The following is a 19903-nucleotide window of genomic DNA, read 5'->3' as shown; positions in this document are numbered from 1 at the left end:
TGCTCTCTCTCTCTATGAATTTGATACTCTAGTTACATTATATAAGTGGAATTATATAATGTTTATTCTTTTTTGTGTGACTCCTTTTGCTTAGCATAATGTCTTCAAGGTTCATTCATGTTGAAGCTCATGACAGAATTTCCTAGGGTTTGTGTATTCTTAGGTATTGAAATTAGCTAGTCCCAGTTCCTAGGTATTGAAACTTTTTTCTTCCTCACTTGTTTTATTTTTATTTAACTTTTATACTATCTACTTTTGAATTATTGTCTGTCTAGTTTTATACATTGTTGTATGTTTAATTAGTAAAGCATCTAAGTTAAGAAAATGAAACTAAACAGTGCTTTGTTACTTTTGAGGAAAAGTTGATAGTTATGCTGTGGTTATGCTATGTTGTTTATGGAATTACTAATATACAAATTATAATGAATTTTGGAATACATAATTTTGGGGTCTTTTGCCTAAAAAAATTAATGATGTTATACCTCTCATTTGAGTATGATTTTGTGAAATTGGTGGTTCTTAATTTTTTTAAACTAGTCTTTATATTTGAGGGACTTAGGACACATTCCCATCAATAAACAAGACTTAATTCAGTAGTGGTTCCCTGTAAGGAGGTCAGGACTACTCTTCCAATGAGTTGAATATACCCAACTACCCCAAAGTCACCGGTTAGTGTGGTTTCACTACATGCGGCATAATCATTTTTATTCCTTTTCATGTGCTTATGAAATTGTGCCATGTAACTTCTTTTAGTTTATCTAAACCCAGTCATGAGATTTAAGGCATCCTTTGCTCATGACCCACTTCAACTTAGAGCTGTTATTTTGATAATAGCTGCCCTGAATATGTGTGATCTTAGAGTGATTGTTGAATCCTTGTCTTGGTAAGGGTAGGCACTGAATGAATTTTGAGAACACCTGTCATTTTCTTTTTAAAGTTATTTATTCCTAGGGAGTATTTGTGATTTGAGGTACCTATTATATTTCCTCCCAATTTAAGGTTTTTAATAAATCAAAATTTTTGATTAATATATAAAACATATCATTGGTATATAAATAAGCTCTATAAGTAAGTTAATCTTATATATGGTCTTTTATTTCCTAAACAGAGACTCTACAGGGGCAGGTAATTCACTGGTCCACAAGCGGTCTCCTTTACGTCGAAACCAAAAGACCCCAACATCCTTGACCAAGCTGTCTTTACAGGATGGACATAAAGTCAAAAAGCCAGCATGTAAATTTGAAGAGGGTCAGGATGTCCTAGCTAGATGGTCAGATGGCTTGTTTTATCTTGGAACTATCAAAAAGGCAGGTTACCTTTATATATCTTTGCTGTTTTGTGCAGTAAACTTTTAATAATTTTGAATTTAACTTCATGTTTTTGACTTACAAAGAAATCACTATAAATATTCCTCTGTATTTCAGATAAACATATTGAAACAGAGCTGCTTCATCATATTTGAAGACAGTTCTAAATCCTGGGTTCTCTGGAAGGACATTCAAACAGGCAGGTGCTACTATTTCTCTTGAACATGATTTACAGTAAAATTTGATTTTCTTTAGCCTGTCACTTTCTAGTATTTTTTGTTGAGTATAGTATATTAAGGTAACTCAGAATCACTTTTGAGGAAATGTATTCTTCATAGTCCTCAAGGAGTTATAATCTACATCATAGACCCTGAAAGAACAGGAATTATTCTTGTTAGAGTAGAGATAGACTAAAGAACAGATGCATCAGTGGTGCACATCTATGAACTATTGTTACGGCCCATCTAATAATAACTTTGAAGAAAAGTTTTTAGCCACTAATCTGGGTAACATTTTGGGCTTCAACTTAACTGTTACCTGCTTATATTAGTAAAAGTAATGTAGGGAGCTAGTATTTATTGAGGACATACTATTTGCCAGATGACTTGGGGGAAATTAAGACATGTTAAACAGGTTTAGAGTATTAGAAGTATTCATTAATAAGAATGATTTGAAATGACCATTTGATTAGGGGTTTTAATGTTTAGATGGGAAAATGAGGCTATATTTGTATGCCAATGAAAGTGTATACAGGTATTGTTATAGGTATGTTTTTTGTAATGCTTCCTATTTTATTGTAATAATTTCTATAATTGCTGTATGCCCTTTGAATCTGCTAAATAAAGGTGTTGTTCTAGGTATTTCTCTCATGAAAAGTGATTTATAAATTATGAGTATTAAAAATCTGAGTATTTTAGCTGCACACCAAAGCCCTGCCTTTTTTTTTTTTTTAATTGAGTTAATAGGCCTGCACTAAGACCTGTGTTTCATATCTCCTAGAAAGGAGATGTAAATTTTCTTTCCCTAAAGGGTGGTTACCTTTTTTTTTTTTTAAGATTTTATTTATTCATTTGAGACACAAAGATAGAGAGAGAAAGCATGAGCAGGGAGAGAGGCAGAGGGAGAGGGAGAAGCAGGCTCCCCGCTGAGCCAGGAGCCCGACATGGAGCTCGATCCCAGGACCTTGGGATCGTGACCTGAGCTGAAGGCAGACGCTTAACCATCTGAGCCACCCAGGTGCCCCAGGGTGGATACCTTTTTTTTTTTTTTTAAGATTTTATTTATTCATTTGAGACACAGAGATAGAGAGAGAAAGCATGAGCAGGGAGAGAGGCAGAGGGAGAGGGAGAAGCAGGCTCCCTGCTGAGCCAGGAGCCTGACGTGGGGCTTGATTCCAGGACCTTGGGATCGTGACCTGAGCCGAAGGCAGACACTTAACCATCTGAGCCACCCAGGTGCCCCAGGGTGGATACCTTTCTAAAGTATTTAGTGATTGGGTTTTTAATTTGAATCCCAAGTGGAACTCTATGGTAGGTTACTACTGTGTGTTCTATTTCTTGATTTCACTCTTAATCTTTTTTAAAGAATAAGAAAGTTTTGGTAAAAGAATTAAATGTTCTAATTACCATGTACATAGTTGATACTCAGGGCTTAGCTCTTACTCTGGTAAAATGTCTTTCAAGAGAAACTTTTTATAATTCTTGGGATTGATCAGTTTAAAGTTCTGAAATTACGTTTTGAATCTGAAATTGAGGAGTCAGTGAGAAAAGGGATAGGAGAAGGATCGGACATCTCCAACAGTAGTTATATTGAGCAGATTTTGTTACCCTGCATACAGAATTATCTTTTTTTCTTAGTTTGTAAACATGGGTCTGTCTTTGTGGTAGGACTGAAACATGTTATTACTGCTTCTGTTCCCCTATTAGTTATGAGTCCCTTTCAACTTTTCAGGGTTCTTGCAGGTTAAATACACATTTATTTGTCTGTCTCCCCCCCACCCCCAATCCATTCCTTCCTTCCTTGCAGACAGGAAGAAGAAAGCCAGTCATACATATAGAAAGTTGTGAAAGTGAAGGGTACTGTCCAACATGTGTTCCACCCAGTATTATCAGTTTAGTGGTGTGTGATTGTTTTTGCTCACTGGCTTTTTTTATTATCCTTAGAATTGAAAAAAGAATTGCTCCTTGGCTATTTAACTCTTTTTTAAAAAAGATTTATTTATTTGAGAGAGTGGGAGAGAGAGAGAAAGTGTGTGCACACGCATGGGGGGGAAGGGGGAGAGGGAGAGAGAAACTCAAGGAGACTCTGCACTGAGTGCAGAGCCCGATGCAGAGCTTGATCCCATGATCCTGAGATCATGACATGAGCTGAAACCAAGAGTCCTATGTCTAACTGACTGCACCATCCAGGCACCCCTATTTTACTCTTTATAGCACCCAGAAAATAGCGCACATGTAATTGGAGTTGCTATAGAATGAGGAAGTGAAACTGAATACTGCATTAATGGCAGATTTCAGTGTGGAGAGTAGCTTCAGTAATTTTCTTTCTATAAGAAACCTGCTAACAATATATATATATCATAATAACTTAATAAATTGGACTAATTTCACCCATTTAATAAGATTATTTTTTTAAGATTTTATTTATTTGTCAGAGAGAGAGCGCAAAGCAGGGGGAACGGCAGGTAGAAGGAGAAGCAGGCTTTCCCGCTGAGCAGGGAGCCTGATGTGGGGCTCGATCCCAGGACCCTGGGATCATGACCTGAGCTGAAGGCAGACGCTTAACGACTGAGCTGCCTAGGCGCCCCTATTTGTTTATTTTTTTAAGATTTTATTTATTTATTTGACAGAGCACAAGCAGGGGGAGCAGGAGAGGGAGAAGCAGAGGGAGAAGCAGGCTCCCTGCTGGGAAGGGAGCCCAATGGGGGGCTTGATCCCAGGACCCTGGGATCATGACCTGAGCCTAAGGCAGACGCTTAATGACTGAGCCACCCAGGCGTCCCTAATAAGATTATTTTAAAAGTTTATGTAAATAAACTTATGTAGAGAGAGTCATATTAGTAATCAAAGGCATGTGCATTATAAAAGGGAGATAGGTTAAGACAAATACATTTAGAAGGATTTTAAATTTTAACACCTAATATGGTTTCTGTGAAAATAGTTTTTATTTTGGATATTACTTTAATAGTTGCATTAATGTTTTATATTCTTTAATCGATACTGCATACTCAGTTCTAGCAATTTATTCAAAAGAAATAATTCAAAAGTGAAAATGTTAGGTGGAAAATATTTACTGTAGTTTTATTTTAACAATAACAAAAAATTTGATATATATAAGATAAAACCCGGGGCCGTCAGTCCTTTTTCAGGGAATTGCTGATTTGGACTGAGAGGTGCCAGGCTCGATCTGGTTGCTCTCCTGACTGGAGCCGTAAACTCAGAAGCTATGCGGGCCATTTCCTTCCAAGTGTACAAGGAAGTAAACAAAGCCTGGGAGAGGTAGGGAGAGCGGACAAGAGACCAAAATAAACAAGGAAAAATGCAAAAAATGAACAAACAAAAAATTTGGTAACTTACGTACCTAGAGTAGAAGGGTAATAAAGTAAGATTGGTTATTTCTACTGGATAGAATATTATGCAGCTATTAGAAATTATAATTTTGAATATAGTGTGAGCAATACTTTTGATAGAAAAAATATTACAAAATATAGATGAAGGAAAGATCTCAGAGTGGAGAGAATATGGACTCTAGCATATCTGAATTCGAATCCTAGCCTTGATACTTTCTGAGGGTCCTTGGGTTAGTTACTTTATCTTTCTGACCTCAGTTCTTCTCTATAATAATAAGATACTTATGTAATAAGTTGTAGAATTAAACAAAATAATATATGTCAAGAACCTAACAATACTTCGCTGATAGCACAGAATAGTACCTACCTTTTTATTATTGTTGGCATATGAATATACCATGTAGTTTGTGAAATTGAGGAGAAGAGAATATTGGGAATAATGATGTTAGAGTGTTAAAATCATATTCTTAATTTTATGGAATAAAATTGTTTTTAGAGTAAAAATGCCTAAAGAAGAAATAATTTACCTATTAAGGTAAAAAATATAATTAATAACTGTGGAACACCTTAACGTTTGTTGCACTGAGATTTTGTTAGGAGACTTTATTGGACAGCATATTTCCAGATTTCTGAAGCTGGAGATTAAATAATTGGGGTTCAGCTTCTTTCATAAGTCAATAAATAAAAAGAAATGTATAAAGAAAGAAGTCATTGACATACCTTCTTTGCCCTTTTTCTTTAGTCTTATGATGGTAGAGAGTATAGGGTGAGTGGATACATGTATATAGGTAGATGTGTGTTCTGGAGAGTAGTTCAAGTGTTCACAAAAGATTGCGCATTTCCTTGCCCTCCAGGGGAGTAGCAATGTTAGATGGGAGGGACACAGGGTGCATAGAGATAGCATTTTGTGGGTAGTACTTTGTCTTGAGAAGAAATCATTATAATTTAGTGAATAAACATTGCCAATATGGGCTACCCACAGAGTCAAAAAAGTAGTTTGGTATATGAAATTCTGCTTTATTATGACTATCTTTTAATGTATATTTTAAACATTTTAGGAGCCACTGGAAGTGGGGAAATGGTCTGTACAATATGTCAAGAAGAGTATTCAGAAGCTCCCAATGAAATGGTTATATGTGATAAGTGTGGCCAAGGTAAACATTGATTTCCTTTATCAATGTTTTGATAAGTTTTATTACATACTTAATGCTCCTATTGAAGATTAATGATTAAAAATACTTTACATTGGTAACTTGAAGCTGTTATAAATTTATTCATCAATTGTAAATATATTAATGTAGGAGAATACTAAAATGCCTTCTTGAAATTGTGTTGCAGTATTTATTAATAAAATAGAATTTGCTTTATGCTTTTTTTGATATTAAGGATATCATCAGTTGTGTCACACACCTCATATTGATTCCAGTGTGATTGATTCAGATGAAAAATGGCTCTGTCGACAGTGTGTTTTTGCAACAACAACAAAGGTATCTTTTAAGTGTTTTGGGCTAAAGCCCTAAATGGAATTTGTAAGGCACTCTCAACGTAATGATTGTGTACGTTGAAAGTTTATGTGACTGAAATGAACAATCAATGCTGGGTAGAAAGAGGTGAGGCTTATTGTTTGATAATGATGCTTAAAGTGACTTGGAGCTGTCCTTGCACTTATTTTCTGATAGTGAGTGGTCTTGGAATTGGGGCAATAATTTGAAAGACAACAAAATAAAGATTATTATTAGTCAAACAGTTTGTGATATGGTAAGAAATTTAGAGTGGAGATTTCTTCAGAAGTTTCAGAAGCATTTTTATGTTAAAGAATTGTATTTAAAATTTTATCCTTCATTCGTTTAAATAACTTTTTCCCTCTAATATAGAGGGGTGGTGCGCTTAAGAAAGGACCAAATGCCAAAGCATTGCAAGTCATGAAGCAGACATTACCCTATAGTGTGGCAGACCTTGAATGGGATGCAGGTCATAAAACCAATGTCCAGCAATGTTATTGCTATTGTGGAGGCCCTGGAGAGTAAGTAGTTATTTCATGCCCTGTATGTGATTTTTGTTTATATTATCTTCTTTATTTTTGTTACTGATTGTGGTGTGGGATTGATAGTGAATTGTAAATGCATGAAAGTGTCAATAAAGAAAATTAGGGGAGAAAATTTAGAGATCGTAGTTATATTCATCTGTATCATTAGATGTTAGCTAAATAAGTGAATCTGAGTTCTAACCAAGAATGGTTAGAAATTTACCTTTAACTTCCGATCACTGGTCTTAGTTTTGCTTTTTGGAACTAAACAGATACATTTTATCTCTCTTTGAAGGTAACTCTTAAAATATTTCCATCTAGCAATCATATTTCTCACTCCCATGACTCACACCAATAGTGTAGTGTTTTTTTCCAGGTTAAAATCTCCATTATCATCAAACATTCTTTGTGACATGACTTCTAACCTCTGTCTTTGTTGCGCTCTAGGTTTGAAAGTTACTCTTGAAATACGGTGTTATGATTAGAAAATTAGAAAATTCCAGGAGTAGTCTCACAGAATATAATTGGGCTATTAGAGTTCAGAACATTATGCTTCTGTTGTTGCAAGGAAAGATTCTATTTATTACTTCTCTTAGGTTGTCCTCTTATATTTTTTTTGCTCATTTTGGGTTTGTGGTGGTCAACTAATACCTCTTATTCTTTTTTTTTTTTTTTTTGGTATAAGCTCATATTAAGCCAAGTTGTAAATCATGTATTTGTAGTACATTTAAAAAAATGCTGGTGAATCGTATTTCACTCTTTAAATTGTAATTATTGTTTTCTTGTGTCCTTCTTCCTCTCAGACTCAGTGTTTCTCTTAAGACAAGGGTGCTGTTTATTTTTTAAAGATTTTATTTATTTGAGAGAGAGAGAGCGCATGAGTGGGGGGTGGGCAAAGGGAGAGGGATAAGCAGACTTCCTGGCGAGTGGGGAGCCAGACTCGGGGCTCAGTCCAAGGACCCTGAGATCATGACCTGAGCCAAAGGCAGATGCTTAACCGACTGAGCCACCCAGGCACCCCGACAAGGGTACTGTTTAGAATGCTGGGTTAGTCATTGTCATTAAATGTCATTAAATGACAGTCATTGTCATTAACATAGTATCTGTTCAAATGCATGTACAGAAAATGTAAAGTTTACCATGACTGGGACATAAGTTGTTCAGTGATGAAACATAAATAAATATATAGATGAATGTTTAGTTCTTCGTTCTCCCTAATCTCTAATTCTTAATGGAATTTTTTATTTGTGATTTAACATTTTTATAACAATTCTTAGTTTTTGGTCACCTGCAGATTTAAGAAACATTTGTCTAGTTTCTTTTTCACTTATAAAAGAGATACAGTGAATAAGCATAGAGAATGATCTTTTACTCATTTATACCTAGCATTTGGTTTAAAGTATTACTCAAAACAGGTAGAAACCATCATAGACATTTTATGAAGTGGATCATTCATTGTTCTTTAAGTACCATGACCACGTGAACTGTGTTTGATATTGTTAGCCACTCTAACTTTAGCAGAGGACCTAGCTAAGTACCTGGAACATAATTAGTATTAATTAGTCTTTTGATGAATGAATAACCTTACTTAATATTGGTCTTCTTGCCTTTGCCTACATATGGCTTACAGTTAATGGGGGACTTACTTTTTGAGCAAAATAATTATTGGAAGAAAAGGCATTATTTGGGTGGCAAATAAGGATATCAGTATATCAGAACCATGTACCAGCTGAAAAGAGAGGATATCCTTAGGTAGAGATTCAGTTTTAGCTTCTTCAGCTATTGGAAAAAGAACAAAACCTGTCACAAAGCCTTTATATCTGGTAGAGTCTTTGATTAGATTTATACTTAGGTTCACCAAATTTATATATAAAGTTGCTATTCTACATTCCTTTCCATTATAATGGAAAAGAATAATGGAAACACTGTGAAGATACAAAGCTGCCTGTGACTATTGGGTATATTGGGCGAACAGCTGTACACATCAGTAACCTCTGAAACTAATCTCCATTAGGGGTTGTAGAGAGTTGATGTGAAAAAAAATCCTGGGTTTGTTCTTTGACAGAGATTCTTTACTGGTCTAGGAACCAGGCTTCATAAGTTCTTGTGAATAAGGAAGGAGGGATGAAATCCTCAGTAACCTTTTTGGGAAAGAAAAAATTTCATGTTAAATATAGCAGAAATGTCATAAGGTAATCATGACTATTTTGTATAATGCCACTTGGTTTTGTTTTGCTTTGTTTTTAAAACTTTACCTCAAAAGGTAGTAATTTTAATCTTAACTTTTTTTCTTATAGCTGGTATTTAAAGATGCTACAATGCTGCAAATGTAAGCAGTGGTTTCATGAGGCTTGTGTGCAATGCCTTCAAAAGCCAATGCTGTTTGGAGACAGGTGAGAAGGATACTTGAACTTTACCAATTGATATATATATTTTTAGCTTTTATACTGTAGTTATGTTTGCAGTTTCAGATTTCTAAATGTAATTACAACAATGATTTGTGAAGGAGTCATTTAAGAGGGAAAATATTGAATGACAGACTTAAATTATGCATAATTTTAAAATACACAAAATTTTTGTGCTTTTAGATGTTATTTCAGAACAGTATTAAGTGTTTAATCAGTGATTATATTTGCTCCTATTGCCCCACAATGCTCTAAACTATTCCCATTGTTACCTTCCTTTAAAAAACCTCAGGGATCCTGTGACAGAAAATTGGCAAAGGCCACAGAACCTTGATACAAAATTTATACCTTCACCGATCTAAAAAATTTACAGAAGCAGACCTAATGTGGTTTTTGGATAAGGAGAATGTGGAATAGCAGAGAGCTCTAGGAAGGAAAATGAAAGAGCACTGAACTTGGCATAAAAAACCTGGGTTTAAATGTTGGCTTATGCTGCTTACTGTCTTTCAGAACTTAGGAAGATCAGTTTATCTCCTTTTATTTTACCAGATTGTTTAGAGCATTGAGTAGAACATTGTATATGGGGGCTGTCATCACAATTCATAGTACACACAAGCCATTAGTAAAATATACCTGTGTATGAATCTCTGTGTGAACTCTGAATGTCTAATGGGTAAAAAAAAAATTGCCCTTGCCCCCATATATGAACTATTTCATTATTTGTTGTTACTAGAAAACTTTAAATCACAGTGTCATAGTTCAAATTATATTTTGCTTTGTGTATCACTCATCTATTGTAGGATATGTACTTGCTGAATATTAGCTTTAGTTGTTGAATAATTTATGTATACCTTTGATTACTCAATATGCAACTTTTCTTTTTTTCTTAGGTTTTATACATTTATTTGCTCTGTCTGCAGTTCTGGACCAGAATACCTCAAACGTCTACCATTACAGTGGTAAGTATGGACATTTCTGTTAAGGAGCAATAAAGAGCCATATTCTTAAACCTACAGGATGAAATGTTCTGTATATTATTAACTTGGTTTAAATAAAAATTTGCTTTTCTTTATACCTTGCTTTATTTCTTTTATAGATCCGTAAACATGATGTCTTTTCACTAAAGATTATCTAGTTTTATTGCTGAAATAATAAGGCCATTTGTTGTCTAATGCATAAAATGTAGCTTTACATTTCTTTTAGATTTTCAAAATTCTTATTCATGTTTTTAATTCTTTTGGGCCTTCAGAATAGCATACAGCAGAAGAGAGAGGTCTTATACCAAATATGCTGGTTTCTGTTTAGTGTAATTCTTGGGTATGGGAAGTGTGATGAATTTTGGGAGATTTCTGATAAAATGCTTATAGTAAGTACTTAGAAATTTTTATTAAATGTTATATGCATTTTAGGAAAAGATAAGATTTAACTCATGAATCAGATGAAGTGTTAAAATATCTGTTCTATGGCTTATATGTAAGTGAAATGCAAAATTTTTTATTCTAAGTTATTTTTTCTTAGAGTTACTTCCTCTTGGAATGTATTTTAAGAAATTACTCAAATACCTTTTAGTTCAAATTTACTACTCAGTATAAACAAATATTTGTTTTCCAATTATTTTCATATGTAATGATTTATTACATTGTGAATAGGACTTATGCTATTGACCCTCTGCTCACCTAAATACTTCATGTTGGATTTTTTGATTGCTGTTTTTATTTTTTAAAATGTGATTTCCTAGCAATAACCAAAAATATTGCTTTTGTATATTGTGATTATTTTTGGATTCCAGGGTAGATATAGCACACCTATGCCTTTACAACCTAAGTGTTATTCACAAGAAGAAATACTTTGATTCTGAACTTGAGCTTATGACATACATTAATGAAAACTGGGATAGATTGCATCCTGGAGAGGTAAGTGGTCTTAGAGCTAATTTCATTAGCTACTTGATGTCTTTTTTGTTTTATTTTGTTTCTGTTAAAAGCAACTAAGATACATGTATAAATTACACATCTAAAGCAGAATTTTATTTTTAGTTCAGGGAGAAGTAACTTTGATAGCAGGGTCAGCCCTCTCATCCTCCTGGTTATTGCCTGCTAACTCAGGGAAAAATGCAGGAGGAAGTAAATTACTTGATTCTTCGATTTTCTGAAGTGAGAATCATTATAGTTAAAGATGGAAGGGAGAAATCCTTATTATTGCATATCTTACTTATGGTTCCTCTTTCTGTTTTTCTAAGTTTCTATAAATTTAAGAGATATAACCAACCCTGTTCCTTTCTCTCTTGTTGATACTCCCTTATATATATATATCTTTGACTTCCAGGAATGGGAGGACACAGTAATAGTGTTAGAATAATGAGTTAGGGAGTAAAGCTATTCTAGTTGGAGATTGTCCCCCTCATTCTGACATCTCATTTTGCTTTTCATTTGCAAAGTCTAACCACTCATGCTGGTTTACAGAGTCTTTTAAAAAAAGCAATATAAAGGTTGATGTATGTTCATTGAAAAAGATTTTGAAACAATAGACAAGCGCAAAGAAGAAAGTAACTAAAATAACTTTAATAGTTAACTTGTTTTTAGCACTTATTTTGAATTATTAAAATATAGATATTAACTACTCTTAGCTTAATGTTTTTGTTTTTTCCTTTTGAGAGTGTGGGGGTGCTGGGGAGGGGCAGAGGGAGAGGGAGAGAGAGGATCTTAAGCAGGCTCAGTCCCCAGAGTGGAGCCCGATGCTGGGGCTCTGTCTCACAAACCTGAGATCATAACCTGAGCCAAAATTAAGAGTCAGGTGCTTAACCGACTGAGCCACCCAGGCACCCATAACTACTCTTAGCTTAAATAAAAATTCTGTTTTATATTATGTGGAATTAGATGTGTGAATTTTAGTCACACATTACTTTTTGAAGAGGTAAAAGTTGTGTAAAGTGAAGTTTAGGAAGAATTTCTGCTTTTGTAGCTTTAGACATGGGGTAGTTTATAAAAGGTTCATGTCAAATTAGGATATCAGGGTTTTTTTGGGTTGTTTTGGGGGTTTTTATGGGGCATCAGGGAGAACATAATGCACATTGAAAAGCTAGTTTGTGGTAACAGCTGCATATAAAACAAACACTTGTAGGATACTTAGATTTTTTTAAATCAAAGATATTATTAAAATCAATTGAGCTGAGATGTTTTGAGTGTTAGAAGTTGGAACACAACACTTTTCTGTTACATGCTTTTTCTGGATGAAATTTGAGAGAAAATGAGTATCTTACAAAGTTGATAAATTTTAGTAAACTGATTAGTAATAAAAGAAAAAAGTGTAAGGCACTAGTGGCTGTAGTGTTCATTATAGTCATCTTAATATTTAATACTTTAATATATTCTTTTAAAATGCTTTCTTTCTAGCCATGGTTCCTTCAGCACTTCATATGCAGATACATCTCTATTCTTAGTACATTTTATGTTTCACATGATTAAATTCTGTAGTAGTTATTTCATGTAGACAGTGGGCACAGATATAAAAACTCAAGTTACTTTATTTCAAATGCTATCTTTTATTAAAATGAAAAATGATATTTAGATTTTATTCAAGAGGCTGAAAATAGAAAAAATCACAATTAGACTATTAGTCTAGACAAGTAGTCTATTTCTAAGAAATGAATTCAGTTTATGAATCTTATGTATCTTAGTTCTAGCTGTACTTCTGATACATATCAATAAATTTATTAGTAGATACATGTTTTCCTTTTCTGTAGCTTATGTGATAATGTCTTAGAAATAAGATGTTATACATTCAGTTTGATTTCTTACTCTTTGCCAATATGGAAATTTTTTTTAATTTAAAAATTAAGAACATTATACTCTAATAAAACTTTACAGTGGAAAAGTTTTACTTTTCTGAGGAATGTTTCCATTTTTTGGGAGCCATCAAATTTATTATCAGAACAAGTGACTTTCTAATCATTTCTCATTGCTTTTTCTCTGCACTAAAAAAAAGAAAATATTCAGACTTAGTCATTCCATCCTCAAATGTTTACAGGTGGAAGTTCAGCTTTTAACTCTATATTAATCTTCTGTATCTTTATACTGTCATTATAATTGGTTTTTGAGAATGAGATTTTAATAATAGACTATAAAATTTATGCCAGCCTAAACATTTATTTGTAACATTTAAATGTAACTAATTTTCCACTTAATTTACTTTTAAATATTTGTGATAATAGAAACAAAGATAATACAAATAATGGATTATTCCAGATTATTAAAATAGTATATCTTTGGTTAACTGAAATTGAATTGCAAATTGAGTTTTGTCACTAATCCAAATTTAGGTTTATAAAACTTCCTTTTTGTTTATAAATACTTTGTGTTAAAAATCTTATAAATAGCTTTAATTACTTTTAAAACATGGGAAATACTGTGTGTTAAGTGTATTGTTGGTTATTGAGTACTTAAGAGTCATTTAGAACGTTGGTTCTTACTATGTATACTGTCGACTATATGACATAGGCACTTGCTGTAGAAGTTTCTCCTCAAAAATGAAACAAAACAAAAATAGTTGTGATTTAACTGCCTTAAATGTAGAGTTTCTTTCCTCCATGTGGGTAAAGAAAAAAAATCTTGTGGTGACTTGAGAAGTTGATTGAGAGTTTTATGGCTTTTTTTTTCAGGAATATATATGGACACACTAGTCATAGTCATAGGGAGGCACTTATATTTATTTTCTGAGCTGAATTAGGACTTAATTTTATATATGATAACACTGGTCAAAATTTAATGGTATTTCTATGTTATTTTGGAAGCCCCGTAAGTACTTATTTCAATTTCTAGTTACTTGGAGCAATCTTAATTGAATCAGTGGTATCCGTTTAGTGTTTTGTGCCTTTTTTTTTGATATAAAAGAAATACTATGACTATTTTTATAACAAAAAGATGTTTCAAAAGTATTAAACTTCTTTTGGAGAGTATATCCTTTCATACTGAAAGGCAAATTTAACATTTATGTATCATATTTTTTTTCTTAGTTGGTTATTTCAGGATTGTGAAGAGAAGCTGAAACTTTTAGAACATATTGGAACATAATGATAGTTATATATCCTGTTTTCTTATGTGATTTTTGTTTTCTTTTACATCTTTGAGACTTCTTGCCTTATATAGACTAAATGTAGCTATTTGAGAAACTATTGTTTTGTAGTACTTTTTTTTAAGATAGTAAAAATATGTAATGCAACATTCGAGATCCAAGTAAAGGTTTATTTAGAATGAGCAATTAACTGTTGTACCAGATTGCTTTTGAGAGTTAAAAAGAGATATTCATACTTCGGTATCTACTTATCATTTGTCCTTAATTCCCAGAGTGATCTGAAATCCTAGTTCTATAAGAGCAACCTACTTTTCTGTTAATGGTGTTCTTAAATTTTAACCCCCAAAGATTCATAGCAGTGTATTGAGTGCTACCTTTTGAAGGATGTAGGGGGAAAGGCATAAACTTAAATGAAATACTATAGCAGATATGATGTTTTAGCTAAAGAAGAAAATATAATAGAGGTGGTATAATATTTTTAAATGAAAATTATAAGAAAATGATTAACAACAATACTTGAGGCTTTGAGTGTTTCGTATTAACATACAGTGTATAGGTTGGCAAACAAATTACTTAACCTGTTTTGCATCTTAAGCCTAGGTGGCATGGTAATTCAAAGGTGTATTTTATTGAAGGGAAGAGTTATAACTATACCTAATAGCATTTATGTCTATACAGAAATTTACAACCCTGAAAGTAAAAGCATAATGTGAGATTAGTATCTGTGGTGGGAGGAACAAAAATGGTTATTATGTTAGCGATATTTTAAACCTCATGGTCAGATGGCAGACTTAGAATATGATGCTCTTTTAGTACAGATTATTTGATTCAAACTATAATATCTGTACTTAGAGTCTTCAAAATATGGAAAGGGATCCCTTGGCCCCATAATGCAAGTTGAAATATATAGTTCTATGCAAAATAGTTTTGGAGTGCTGAAGGAACTTACAGATAAAATTTCTGAGGAACTGTAGAGAGCAGGTACCAAAAAAAGAAGAGAGTTCAGTGTGCTTTTCAAAAAAGTAAAAGGGGAATAGATTTGAGAAATTAGTTTTGTTGATTGTCAGCAAATTGTAGAGCACGTTTTTCAGATGTGGTTTGTGAAGATTTAAAAAGCAATAAGGAAAAACACTTTTATTAGAATAAATCATTTTAAATACCCTAGTTTCTTTTATTGTTATGGTTAGCCACACTGGTATGTCAAATGCTATGGGCATAGTATGGACATAGTGTAACTGAATTTCATATTAGATACTGAAATTTGAACTGGTTAAAATTAAAAGTAAAAAATGGATATGTAACCAGTTGAAAAATAGAAACAAAAGCATTCAGTGGCTTGGAAATATTCTTGAGGGAGATTCTAATGGAGAGCCACAGGTTCTGTCTTTGTGTCTCCTCCTAATTCAAGAAGGATGACAGAATCAAGAGAAAAGATTATCTCAAACACTGACCTGAAAACAAAGCAAATTAACAACAGTTATAAAGTTCTGCTTTTAGGCTTAAATACACATCCAACCAGTTCAGAAGAAGCAGTGTATGATAGCGAAAACTTGATTTGATCAGTTTATCTGATAAGATTTTAGAGTTTGGGTGGGGAGGTGGGGGGGATGAGGAAGAGATGGAATTAGTTAGCCAAAGGTTAATAGGAAATAATTATGTAATGTGGTTGCTAAGAGCTTTCAACCTAATCTTGAACTTAGACATAATCTTACACTTAGACATGATAGCTGCTATCAAATATTTGAAGAACTGGCTTGTAAAAAAGGACTAGAAGAGTTCCAGGAAGGAAGGTTTTGTCCACCTATGAAATGGGCTCCCTCAGTGGGTGCCTTATCAGCTTTCATTTTTGTTAATATTTAAACCAAGGTTGAATGCCTGTCAGTACTATAAAAGTATTGATGGAACCTTGAATTACATGGACATCTAAAGTGTCTTTCAACCTTTAAGGTCTGATTCTGTTATTTCTTCTTTAATAGAAATTCTCTATCTTTGAAAACTGCAGAAATTACAATAAGAGGAAGTGGTATGGTATAGAGGCATGAGCACCAGACTGTCCCATTTCTTTTCTTATTTTCTAAAAGTACCCAGTACATTAGCAAGTATGGACTCTTAGTGAATGTTGAGTGAATGGACTTATTGTCATTTGGGTTCAGAATTCTAGCTCTCTCACTAATCAGCCATTGAATTTGAGCATTTCATTTAACCTTTATATCTGTTAACTAATCTGTAAAATAGAGTTGGAGTAGATGACTCTAAGTCTCTTTTGCCTCCAACATTCTATTTGACAGATTTGTTTACTCTTTTTACTTGAAGCAGTTCTGAGGTTTGGAAGTTTAAATTGGTAAAGAACATACTGGTGGTACTCTTGAAAGTCAACTATGATACTCTGGATTTTTGTTTTTTTTAAGTTATTGTGGCTTTAATTGAGAATGGTCCTTTTATAAAAATTGAGAATTTTTTGCTGTTGGGCCCCAGTCTTTAAACACTTAGAAGAAGAGGCAGAAATGACTCTTAAGGAAGCCCTTTTGAAACAAAATAATATTTTCTAGAATTGAATTTAAAATCAAGATTTTAAAACGATTTGTGATGATAAAAAATTACTGAGACATTTTGAGTTTTAGGGCTGGCTAACGTCTATAACTTTTATGAAAATAACCCCCCCCCCGTTTCACAGAATTTTTTGAAGTTATAGAGATTATTGGTTTCTGCTAATATTAGAAGTATTGGGAAATAAAATTTTATGTTTCTCATTACTTTTTATACTCTTCCCTAATAATATCTATTAGAACCAATATATGGTTGATATTAAAGTCATTCTAATATATTATTTCCTCAGATTATAGAATTAAATGTAATAACTAATAAAATCCCATTCTTGTAATGTTTTACAGTTTACAGTTCTTTCAGACATATCGTCTGATTCACATAATTACTGGTAATTAGAGGAGGATTTTTACTCCCCTTTTTATAGATAAGAAAACAAGCCTTAAGAGGTTAAATGACCTTAGATCATGCAGCTAGTCAGTGAGGACCTGGAATTAGAACTTAGATCTTCTGACTACCAGTCAGTATACTTTACTTCTGCATCACGTTGCCTCTGTCTAGCACCTGTATATTACTAATTGATGAAATTATAGTGCGTTAAATTGTTTCTTGATACTTCACAGCTGGCAGACACACCAAAATCTGAAAGATATGAGCATGTTCTGGAGGCATTAAATGATTACAAGACCATGTAAGTTGATTTATTTTATGTATCCCTATGAGGGAGACATTTAGTAAGTATAAGGAATAATGGCATTTGTTTAAGGATTGTGGGATTGGTGTTCAGAACTAGTACAAACCATTTTAAGCTTTTTAATGTCCTATTTTTCGGTCAGTGTAAAGTAGTGATTCTCAAGGGTTGGAGAGGGGAAGAGCAATCCTCTGGGAATGGTGGATGTGGGAGGCAGGCATACCAATATCTCGGGAATTTGGCCTGTTCAATTGAAAAACATTCAGTAATGACTTGTTTTTATAATACAGTCTCCTGAAAATAAAATAAAATCTTAGCTGGTGGGAAAATGCAAACTGTAGTGGAAAATACCGTAGAGAATGTTGGTTTAATGATCACGAGATCTTCTATGATTTTAAGATTAGTTATTGTCAACAGTTACAGAAAAGTAGTATTAGTACTGTTTTTGATAATTGATAATTGTTTGATATATTCTTGTATAGGGCTTTCCTTTTTATAAAAAACCAGCGTATCTACATTTTTAAAAAATATTTAAAAATTGCAGTAGAAATGTTTTAAGGGTGTATGCTGGTTCTAACCAACCATTGAGCTATTTTATAAGATTTTTCTTTTTTTGAACTGGACAGCATTCCCTCCTTAAAAATATTGTAATCACTAGTGGCTAGCTAGATCTTTTGGCCAGTTCAAAAAGCCATGAAGTGCCTGAGCAGTTACTGTGCTAGTAAAAATACTTTATGGGACATTAATTCTGTAATCCAATTTTAGGGTACCAGAAATACATCTATTCCTATTATGATAGAAATGGGAGCTCCCCTTTCTCAAACCTGCATAACAGTGGAAGAATATTCCAAGCATTTGGTAGTGTGTTCTTAAGGTTAGGCAGGGTCTAGTAGCAATAGGTAGGTGGGGTGTTTTGGAGTAAGGAGCCTGAGGACTTAGGGAAACAGTTATGGAACACATTTTTCAGAGACGTAAACCCACACTGAAATAACTTTTCTCTGCTCCACGTTATTTCCAATTCTAGATCTGACACACTAGACACTGCTTTTATTTTTTGGACCTCTCATACTGGGTCCTCTTTTCCACTGCTAACGCCTGTTACTTTCTGACCAGGGTTTCTCCCCTCACAGATCCACTCTGAAATAGAATTTTTCTTTTCCTAAACCGTTTTTGAGATCTTTTAAACACATGGTGCTGAAATATGGAACAACACATTTTAGGACTAAAAAGACACCACTCTTTACTCTTCTTCCTTTAAAAAGTTAGAAGTGGACATGTGCTCTTCTCCCTTCTGATCCTATCCGTCCCTACTCCCCCGTTATATCCTGCTGTGGATTAGCTCTGGAGCAGAAAAGAATCAAGGAAAGCAAAGGGAAAGAGTGAGTTTTGTAGTATTGGGTGGACTTTCATGTATAAAGGCTTTATATCTGAAAGTTATGAGTTAGGGTCTGCCATGTATATGTGTTCAGTTTTTAAATTTTTAGTTAATTTTTTTAAAAATTTAGGTTTATGTCTGGGAAAGAAATAAAGAAGAAGAAGCATTTGTTTGGGTTGCGAATTCGTGTTCCTCCTGTGCCACCAAATGTGGCTTTCAAAGCAGAGAAAGAACCTGAAGGAACATCCCATGAATTTAAAATTAAAGGCAGAAAGGCATCCAAACCTATATCTGATTCAAGGTAAAAGTTGATCTGTGGCTTAGTTTTTCTCTTTAGCTTATTTGTAACTAAAAATGTGTTACTTAGTTGCATTAGTATATTTGAAAGTACAAGTGGTAGTTACCTTGATTTGTTTTCCTGTTTATAATTTCTTGCTTAGACAAGGTACAGTTAATTTAAATTAGATGTTTATTTATTTACTTTAGATCTTAGGCTTTCTAGGAATAAGTCCTATTGACTTTGTTAGCAGACAGTTAAGTACTGGCCTGTTCATTTGTTTGTTCATTTCTCATTCACTCATCCATCCATTTATTCATTCCATTTATCAAGCACCTTACTATCTAAGTGCTGGGGATATAATAACAAGACAGACTTTCTTTCTGCCCTGATGGGGTTAAGAGTATACTGGGGAAGAAAGGTGATAAAATAATTACAGGTCATGCTAGTGCCATCTAGGACATAGCAAATGGATTTAGATTGTTCTGGGACGGATAGAGGTGAAACAGTCTACTCTTAAGAAGGAGGCTTAAGGAAGGCCTATTTAAGATGATACTTAAGCTGAAACTCAAAGAATGAGACTAACCAAAAAATGCAGAACAAAGGGAAGAATATTGCAGATGGTGGAAATAACAAGTAT

At 33.5% G+C, this 19903-nt stretch overlaps 1 protein-coding gene across 5 annotated transcripts in view; it reads left to right on the top strand.

Annotated features, from left to right (window-relative positions):
- MTF2 (metal response element binding transcription factor 2) overlaps nucleotides 1–19903 on the top strand; it is a 57592-nt gene that overhangs the window by 30004 nt on the left and 7685 nt on the right. For 2 of the 5 annotated variants that reach the window (XM_028087648.1, XM_088022355.1), the window contains exons 2-11: nucleotides 1109–1307; nucleotides 1425–1506; nucleotides 5934–6029; nucleotides 6262–6362; nucleotides 6750–6898; nucleotides 9199–9294; nucleotides 10197–10265; nucleotides 11096–11219; nucleotides 17544–17611; nucleotides 19117–19287. In XM_028087648.1, the coding sequence (XP_027943449.1) occupies nucleotides 1109–1307; nucleotides 1425–1506; nucleotides 5934–6029; nucleotides 6262–6362; nucleotides 6750–6898; nucleotides 9199–9294; nucleotides 10197–10265; nucleotides 11096–11219; nucleotides 17544–17611; nucleotides 19117–19287 (1155 nt within the window). Of the gene's footprint in view, nucleotides 1–1108; nucleotides 1308–1424; nucleotides 1511–5933; nucleotides 6030–6261; nucleotides 6363–6749; nucleotides 6899–9198; nucleotides 9295–10196; nucleotides 10266–11095; nucleotides 11220–17543; nucleotides 17612–19116; nucleotides 19288–19903 lie in introns of those variants that run through there. The other 3 variants (XM_028087651.1, XM_028087649.1, XM_028087650.1) reach the window with 3 other exon arrangements.

Source organism: Eumetopias jubatus, unplaced genomic scaffold (genome assembly GCF_037043125.1).
Source record: "Eumetopias jubatus isolate StellerSeaLion01/CBP00866 unplaced genomic scaffold, mEumJub1_p1.0 scaffold_4, whole genome shotgun sequence".
In the NCBI taxonomy this organism is placed as follows: Eukaryota; Metazoa; Chordata; class Mammalia; order Carnivora; family Otariidae; genus Eumetopias; species Eumetopias jubatus.
The sequence above is the reverse complement of the archived record's forward strand: the minus strand, read 5'-3'. Positions and strand labels throughout refer to the sequence as shown.